This window comes from Poecilia formosa, unplaced genomic scaffold (genome assembly GCF_000485575.1).
Source record: "Poecilia formosa unplaced genomic scaffold, Poecilia_formosa-5.1.2 Scaffold104, whole genome shotgun sequence".
NCBI classification, from domain to species: domain Eukaryota; kingdom Metazoa; phylum Chordata; class Actinopteri; order Cyprinodontiformes; family Poeciliidae; genus Poecilia; species Poecilia formosa.
Genome location: NW_006800043.1, coordinates 1,410,905 through 1,419,983, shown reverse-complemented (window position 1 = coordinate 1,419,983; position 9,079 = coordinate 1,410,905). Strand labels below are relative to the sequence as shown.

General features: G+C 37.7%; 1 protein-coding gene across 1 annotated transcript; it reads left to right on the top strand.

Annotated features, from left to right (window-relative positions):
- Window positions 1-8,879, top strand: prtfdc1b (phosphoribosyl transferase domain containing 1b). The gene is made up of 9 exons (XM_007559413.2): window positions 1-241; window positions 459-565; window positions 1,802-1,985; window positions 2,429-2,494; window positions 6,219-6,236; window positions 7,583-7,665; window positions 7,835-7,881; window positions 7,986-8,062; window positions 8,254-8,879. The coding sequence occupies exons 1-9, from the start codon at window positions 194-196 to the stop codon at window positions 8,299-8,301; spliced, it is 678 nt and encodes a 225-aa protein (XP_007559475.1). The 5' UTR covers window positions 1-193; the 3' UTR covers window positions 8,302-8,879.
- The last annotated feature ends 200 nt before the right edge of the window (window positions 8,880-9,079 follow it).

Sequence of the window (9,079 nt, the reverse complement as noted above, 5' to 3'; positions counted from 1 at the left end):
AGCACGCGCATCCTGATGTCGCTGCAATAAAAACGTTGTGTTAGAGCGCCTCTAGCGGCCGCGGCGATACACGACAGGCTTCACATTCCCTAACTCTGATGCTCCTCCTCTCTCATCACCGTGCCAAACCCCTCTGTGGGCTTGCACCACCACCTTTCTCAGACAAGACCCTTCTTGTGTTCGACGGGAAAACATGGCAGAAGTAGACGCTCGGGCCGATAGAAGAAGCGAGGGGATTGTGGTAATTTAATAAGAGAACTTCACAGGAAATGAACAAGCGCTCAATTTATGCGCAATCAGAAAACTTTGCGCTCCGTGTAGATTGGTTTTGTCTAAACTAAAGCGGCAGGCGGGCGTCGCTGCTGCAGAGAGTTTGCAGCGTGGAAGCCTGCGTGAATAAGTTGTGATTTCCACTGTACTCCACAGAATGATGTTTATGTTTGACTGTCTCCTCTCAGATCAACGATGACTGGCCAGGTTACAGTTTAGATCTCTTCAGCTACCCCGCTCATTACTCCGGAGATTTAGACTGTGTCATCGTTCCACATGGCGTGATCATGGACAGGTACACGACTGAAACTGTGTAGATTCCTGTGGCCTAAGCAAGTTTCCCCTTCCCGTTTTGGTTGCTCTGAGGTTGCATAGAAGTCTTACGTGATCATTAACTAGTCGTTAGGGGGAAATCAGAGGTATATCATACACTTTATGTGAGCTCGACTTTCTTGCTTTTCTGCCTTCTGTTAAATGCAAACTTAAAAAGAAACAAATGGGGAAAAAACTAGAGGAACAGTTGCAAATCAAAACTGAAAGTTGTCTGTTTTACCTCTGTATTTTCCTCAATCGCTGCATACAGCCTGATGGATATCTGTTATATTTAATATTTAATGACGTATCTGATCAAATGTACCATTACAGTCCTTCAAATGTTTAATGCATAAAAACTGTTATTGTAATTAGTAAGTGTAGAATTAATAAAACAATAAAGGTTTTCTGTTTCCAAAGTATTTAGCTGTGATGTCTTGATTTACTGTTTCCTGTTCGAACCCCTGCTCCATCTCAGTCACTGTGTTCTTGCCCACTGGTGTTGGTTCAGATTGTGTAGCATCCTCACCTGCGTCAGTCTGCCCCACGGCAATTGTGGCTGTCGCCATCAGCGTGTGAATGTATTGTAAAGCACTTTGGAGTCCTCTGACTTGATGAAGCGCTATACACATGCAGACCTTGTACCGTCTTCTTCTCCTGGACTCTTTAGTGATGTAAAATTATATCAAACACTTGCTGATCTCTTCAGAACAGCTTTCACACAGAGAATGTGTAAGATTCCTTATCCACTTTATGTGTCTGAGCACATGAAGAGCTCAGCAATCTGCGCTCAGGTGCAATTTGGAGGTGTGCACACAGATTGTATTGAAAATTAACAGAAATATGGCAATTCAGTTAGTTCAAAATGAACTAAAATGCATATTGGGAAAAAAAAACAAAAAACAAAAACAGTGCTGTACTCCACCTCAAAGCTGGGGTCTTTTCAAACGTGTGTAAATGGAAAAGTTGAAATGAAAAACTGTTCAAAATAGAAGGTGTAACTTTAATAGTCAAACATATAACTATGCTAGAACATATTCTATAGTAACATTTTTAACATGCACTAAATATGTAGGTAGAGCACATCTCGTATAGATGTTTTGATGTAATTTTGAATAATCAGTATACCATAGTTTTAGTTTTAACAGTGAGGCAGGGATATTTTGACCTTAAAAAGTCGGAGAAGTTCTAAATCATTCTCTTTCTTTTCATTCTGCAGGACAGAACGTCTTGCTAGGAACATCATGGACGACCTCGGCGACCATGACATTGTGGTGCTGTGCGTGCTAAAAGGAGGCTACCAGTTCTGTGCTGACCTGGTGGAAAGGATCAAGGCTCTCAGCCGGAACTCCAACCACACAATCCCCATGAGGGTCCACTTCATCCGACTCAGGAGCTACCTGGTGAGCCCCCTCCTGTCCCGTCCCGTCCTGTCCTCTTTCTGCTGTAGTCAAGGAAAGCCGCTGGAGACAGACTGACCTCAAGTGGCTTCGGTTTAAGGATGCTGAGGCTGCTTTAATGGTTGACATTATCAGCCTTGATGGGTTTGTGTCTCATGACTTAGTCAGAAGATGAGTGTGTTACGCTGTCAGCATTATGACAGTGGGATCTTTGTCTAGCTTTAGCTCAGATGTGTTTGTTCAAACGTGGGAGAAAAAAAAATCAAGACAGCCGATATGACTGCGGAGTTCCTTTATCGATCGGTTTGTTTTATGCCTGGAGGTTATTCTTATTCTCAATAAATGTGCAATTTGAAGACAAAAAATAATGCAATTCAGCTTTTAAGTTATACAGTTTAGTCTCAAATGCTGCTTAGCCCTATGTTAAAACACATTTGTTTCTGCAGAATGACCAGTCGACAGAAGATCTTCACATACTGGGAGCGGAAGACCTGTCTTTTTTAGCTGGAAAGGTAAGGTTCTCAATGAGATCATCACTGGGGGAAAAAATGTTATAACCAAATGCATGCATTGCTAGAAGGCAAAGTAACCCAAAGTTGTCTAGAGATGACATTTATTGAGCCACCGTGCAGTGACCTCAAGAGGGCAGCCTTTCCTCTAAATTTTTCTCCTCCTTCAGCCTGACAAGATGGTTCCATAAAGCAGATCAAAGATGGCAGGGTCAGACAGCTCCAATCAGATACCTGCTGTTCTAATGCAGTTGTTTAAAGGTTTATTCTACTTTATCTCAGTGTGACCAAAGTGTGGAGTTGGTGAAAATGTGAGGACGTAGTGAGTATGTAGATTAGCAGGATGACTGTAGCTCTGTTGCTTCAGGCTCGCTGCACAGCTGCTTGTCTTGTTATCACGTGATCACAGTTGGTTCTCCTTTGAGCTGGAGTGGATCCTGACTGTTTACAAAGCTCTGATAATCTCTATGCTATCTCCTAAAGTGTCTTCTTGGACTGTGCTGACCACTGTGGCTGGTCACAAGACTACTATTTTGAGAGGTTGCAAGATCGTTTCCTAAACTGTCTAAAACGTATTTATCTCTTTGTGGGCAATAGTTAGTGCTCTTTCTATGCATTTATAGACAATTTTGGAAACACGTTGCAAACATAGTCATACAATAAGATTAAAATAAAAACATTTTCTATAGTTACAACCACAAACTTCCACGAATTTTACTTAGATTTTTGTGATATCCCAACACAAAGATGCACATAAATAAGTGGAAGAACAATATGTATTGTTTTTAAAAACTTTTACCGATAAAAGTAAGAGAGGCATAGTATTCATTCTTTGCTTTGATAACTCCCAAATAAAATTCAGTGCAACAAAAGGCTTGAGGAATCAACTAATTAGCAAACAACTTCTATAGCTGTGGGTATTTTTTCCAAAGTAGAAATCGAGCTGTTCCTTGAAGGGCTCAGAGGTCGAACAAACCACAACATGAGGATCTAAGAATACAGCAGGCAGGGATACAACTCTGTAGAAGTCAGGACAGGGTTAGGTTATGCAAAGTCTCAAGCTCTTTATGCATCGTCCCATTCACACAGCTGTAAACCTGCCAAATCAGACTGAAAAATCGCACAAAGAAAGCCTGTCTGCAAGCTACAGAGATTCACAGCTTCAATTGGAGAATCTGTTGAAAGGATAACTGTTAGTTTCACGCTCCACAAATCTGGCCTTTATGGAAATCTGGCAAGAACAAAGTCATTGTTTAAAGAAAGGCAATAAAAAGTTTTAGTTCTAGTTTTCATTCACGTGGGGGACCCCGCAAACATGTAGAGGTGCAATAGTCGGACCAGACCAAAATGTAATTTTTTTACGACTACATGCTAGATATTTGTGGTGGAACACTAATTCTGCTCATAACTATGATTACTTTATCCTGTGAAACATGGTGCTGGCAGCATCATGCTGTAAGGATACTTTTCTTCAGCAGTGGCAGACAGTGAAGTTGGCCAAAGTTTGTTGATAAATTACAGTGCAACACTGGAATAAATCCTGCTTGAATCTGCAGTAGATGTCAGGCTGTTGTGAAGACTTAAATGCCACTAGGAAATAACCCTGGTCGTACAGTCAGAGCTGCAATTGAATTGGTGAACTCAACAACTAATCATGTGTTAGAGTGGTCTATTCAAAGTTCAGACCCAAAGCCGTCCTGCAGCAAGATTTGACATTTTATATTTCCAGACTCTTTCCTTCCAGTCTGATTTAATTTAGTTTTTTTTTTTTTTTTTCAGAACCAAATTAGCAAAAAATAAAATTCAGTCTCCTCAAACCTCAAAAGAGTTTTGCATACCTACAAAACTGATAAAGTATTGGTGGGCTTGGGTTTGGGGTGAATATGAATGCATAATACAATTTTCAAATGATGGTTTGAATAAAGTTTGGAAAACCATGTCTTGTGTTTCTCTTTCACACCTAGTCTCTCCTTTCTGCTTAATAATTTAAAGTCATTATAAAATACGCTGATGTTTGTGTTTGAAGTGTGTCAAAAATGAGAAAAAAATAATGGGTATAAAAATAATATCCAAATGGACATGCAATTCTGTTATAAGTAAGTATCTTTATTTCATTCATTACTCTGTATTTTATCTGGTAATTGTGTGAAAGTGCTAATCACAGTAGTTTTTATTCTATATAACAGAAAGTAAGTTGCAGACCAACAAAATGTTAGTTTAAAACAGCAAATCTTAGTTTTTGAGTTTTCTGTTGTTGCACCTTTTCTATTCAAAAGCTTTAGAAACATTCTCCTTTATAAAGCATCCAGTTCCTAAGACATTCTGTACCTGAACAGACACAAACCATCAATTTCCCTTCAAGTAAATCTAAGTCTCTAAGCCTCATGTTTTTATTATTCACCAATAATAAAATCATAATTTTGCTTCTTAAATATGTAAGTATATTTGTACATGATTCCTTCCAGCAGCATCGTATTTGTTAGGACTGTCATCACAATCTTAATAAATCTAAAAATATACATTAAATTCAATTTGCAGTTGCATTTTGCTTTTGTTCATCAGATGTAGAGATTAGTACCAGCGTCTTTAGCTGCTCTGCAAAGGTTTTCATTACAAATCTCTGAACGTGTGCATGTCTGTGTGCACGGATATGAATCACCAGCAATTTTTACCGCATTCATAAGTTAGTGAACCTATTTTTAGAGTGCCAATCTAATGCGTCATCACCTCATTTGATTATTCACATTCGACTTTTCCCTCAGCTGGACAGGAGTCTGTCCTGTAGCCAGATTCAGTCTACTGTAAATACCTACTGTACTGAAAAGGACATTGGATAGCAAGTCTGACTTGCTGTTTTATGATTTTCTTGCAGTATTTCAAGTGTTTGTGCGAAGTACTCAAGCTCCAGTGTGTCTGGAAATAAAATGTAGCTGCAACTTTGTTACTTAAGAAAGCATAGCTTTACTAGTGAGAGCTAACTGTGAAATTGTGAAATGTTTAAATAGGTGGTTTCACTTTCCCCCCCGACTCTTTCTACTTTACACATACCTCATTAGTTTATATTTTTCATGGGTTCTTTGTCCTGCAAACTTATCCTTAAATAAGTCCGTAGGACAAATTCAAAGGATAAGGAATAAGGAGACGTAAACAAAGCACAATTACATGCTTGGATGAACATTTTATTAGCAAACTATAGTAAATTGTAGATGTGTAACTTGCTTCCTGGCCTAGATGAGATGAAGCAAAGCTTAGATTGTGCCTAGATTGTGATTTGTGGCAAGTTTTCTGTCGATTAGACAGGCATCTGCAGAATTTCAGCGATTACACTGGCATTCAGATTAGTATGGCTGATGAAAAGATTTCCAATCTCGATGATGCAGATATTTTTCTGGTTCAGTCTTTATCTTGAGGACAGATGCATATTTTAAGAAAATGAATAAAAGCATTACTAATCTATGGTCAGAATTAGAACATGTGATTGGGTGTGATGCTGCTGCTTATGTTTCACTACTTCTGCATTAAGACATCTAAAAAAAATAATCTTTCCTTTTAGATTTGAGTGTGCTTTCTGTTCCTTTAAGGAACCAAACATGTTTTTTTCTTGTGATTCATGGTTTTTTTATGTTTTGTGTCTTAGCAAACTGTGTGTGGTTTAGTAATCTGCTTCTAATCAAGCGTCATTGTTTGCTCTGTCTCCTCTCTCCTCTCCCCACCATGCTCTCATAAGAACGTGCTGATTGTTGAGGTGAGTCAGCCTTGTACTTAACCGTTTCCATTTTGCAAAATAGACTCATTATATATACACTGTACTGACTGTTTTTCAGGTCGCAAGGGGCCATTTAAAGTTTGCCTACCAGAAAAACTGGGTTTTAACATGAGGAAAACTTTCTTTAATTGCCTGACCTATATTCGAGTAACAAGAGGCCTGCTTTTCAGACAATGTTCACTAACTTTGTCATGCAAGCAGAAAATCTCAGCTCTGTATTAGGAATCGGCGTGCTGGACAAAAAACAGCATAGTTAAAGAAATTTATAATGATTGCTTACAAAGATCAGAGACCGGATGATTTGTCTTTTATCATTTATTGCACTATCTAGTGGAAACATCTGCAGAGTCGTTAGTTGCAAAGGACTTGGAGTATTTTGTTTCTTTGGTGTTGGCACTTACTAAGTTTTGGAACCCTTAAAAGTTTCACTGCATGTGTTCATACTTAAGTGAATGATGTTACCATATGGTATATGTGGGTGACGGGTTTGCTTTTGGTTCCATCTCTTTCTGCTATCCAGTCCAAATTTTCACTGCACCGGTAGCTGTTTTTTCTTTACATAAAAAATGTTCCAACAAACCTCCTACACTTCCACAACGTGGTCTGTTCAGTAGCAAAGGAATTTGCACGTCAGCGCACCTAGACACCACATAGCTTTATACCAAAAAACCTTTAGTCTCTTCATACTGTGAAAAGACTAAAAGCTATGCACTAAGTTTAAAAATCACTTTAAGCAAACTGTGAGATTGCACATAGTGATGCGTCTTAAAAACTATGGTATTCCACATAAGTAATTCATCAACAAAATCTTTGCATAAAATTTGTTACAAGCACAACCGTTTTGATACCATTTAACTTTACAGTGGCAACAGATTTTTTTTTTTTTTTTTTTACAGTGGCAACAGATTTTTTTTCTTTTTTTTTTTTACTTTTGCTATGACCAAATGCATAACAAACCACATATAAATAGATTATGTAAAGCTGGACGCATGGATGTGATTGTGTATGTCAAGCATTTTACTTTATTTTATTTATTTATTTTTTTGCTGTAAACATTCTTCTTCTTTAATCTCTGTCAAGTGGCCGTCATATTCACCAGTAGAAGAATGTATAAAGCCTATCAGTGTTTGTATAAAATATCATATGATTTCTGGGAAAGTGAAATTGATGCTTGTTAACTGTTGTGTAATAAGAGCGCAGGCGGGAGACACTGAGAAGACTCTCTTTCACTGTGATGTGAAACTCGTCATTGTCTGCATTTCCACGTCGGCATTTATTCCCAACCAAGTGTATTTTGTTGTTTTTCTATGTGTTCCCGCTCACAGGGCATTGTTGGCACCGGAAAGACAATGGAGACTCTTCTAGAGCACGTAAAAGCCTTCAAACCCAAAATGATCAAAGTTGCAGGGTAAAGAGTGGTCGCTTGTTTCGTGAATCACCAAATCCCTTCCTTTCAGTCAAGATGCATACAGACCAAACTACTTCTTCTTTTTTGTTTTTGTTTTTTTCATTTATCACATTTTAATAAGCAGTCTGGCGCGGATGGTGTCGAATAGTATCTGCTTTTGCTTCCCCAGGTTGTTGGTGAAGAGAGTTCAGCACAGCTTAGCCTCTGTCCCTGACTGTAAGTAACTGATAAAACATTTTACGGTAGCGATAAGCCTCTGCTTTAAGACGATTAGAAAACATTTTCAGTTTACATTTGTCTTTTCAATGCACTTCTTTCAGATGTTGGCTTTGAGATACCCAATCGTTTTGTGGTCGGCTATGCTTTGGACTACAATGAGTATTTTAGGGACCTCAATGTAAGTCTTCATTTCAGACAACAAAGACTCTGTTTAGCAGGAGGCCTTGGAATAATAGTCCAGTGGCACTGACTGTCACACAAATCAACTAAATATACTTTTGTTTTGAATGTTTTTTTTTTGTTTTGTTTTTTTTTTTGGCTTACATTCTGGAGTTTGACTGTGCTTTTTCCTCTTTCTTTTTTTTAAAGCACATTTGCATTATTAGTGAAAGTGGAAAGAAGAAATATAAGGTTTGAAGACAAACGGCGACAGAAGGCTCTGTCATGCGGATGTCCTTTTTACAGCAAGCCCACACATTTTTCTGGAGTTCTCTGACAAGTGGCTGTGATTGCATCTAATCCCCAACTGTAGCTGAGGTTACATTTCATTTTATGTGTTTATAGTTCAATAGGGCAACACACCACAAGTATTTGTGATTATATTTTTTTTAATATAAAGAAATAGTCACACTACATTTGTTTACATATATAAAAAGCTGCTTATATTTAAATAAGGCCTTGATAATAGGAATTTGTATGCTGTAATGTATGTAAACAACAAAGGAAACCTTTACAATGAAAAGTATAAGATATTTTAATACAATATGAACACTTAATCATTTTTCTTTACTTGTTTTACAGTTTTATTCGGCTACTCTTCTGTCTGTGCTCAGGGGCCAACAATGTACAGTAGTATTGTCAAAACTAAGTGTCCTAACTACCTCTAACTTTTTCTATTCCTAAGTGTTTGAGTTGGTTTCTTTTAACACACTGTTTTAAAAATTGTAAAATAAAAAAAATTGGGTGTGGGGAATAAAAATATTTCAAATGTGAAAGTATTCTTTTGTGGATGAAATGACTAATGGTAACCAGAAAAAAGTGATATGAAAGCATATTGATTTTAACACTGATAGTTTTTTATGCACTAGTGGAAAAGTAAATGAGTTCAGTCATTCATGCATCTAGGATTAAGTATTTTTTATATATATATTTCTTTTTTACTGCTACTAAATGAGAAACTTTCCAATGAGTTCTC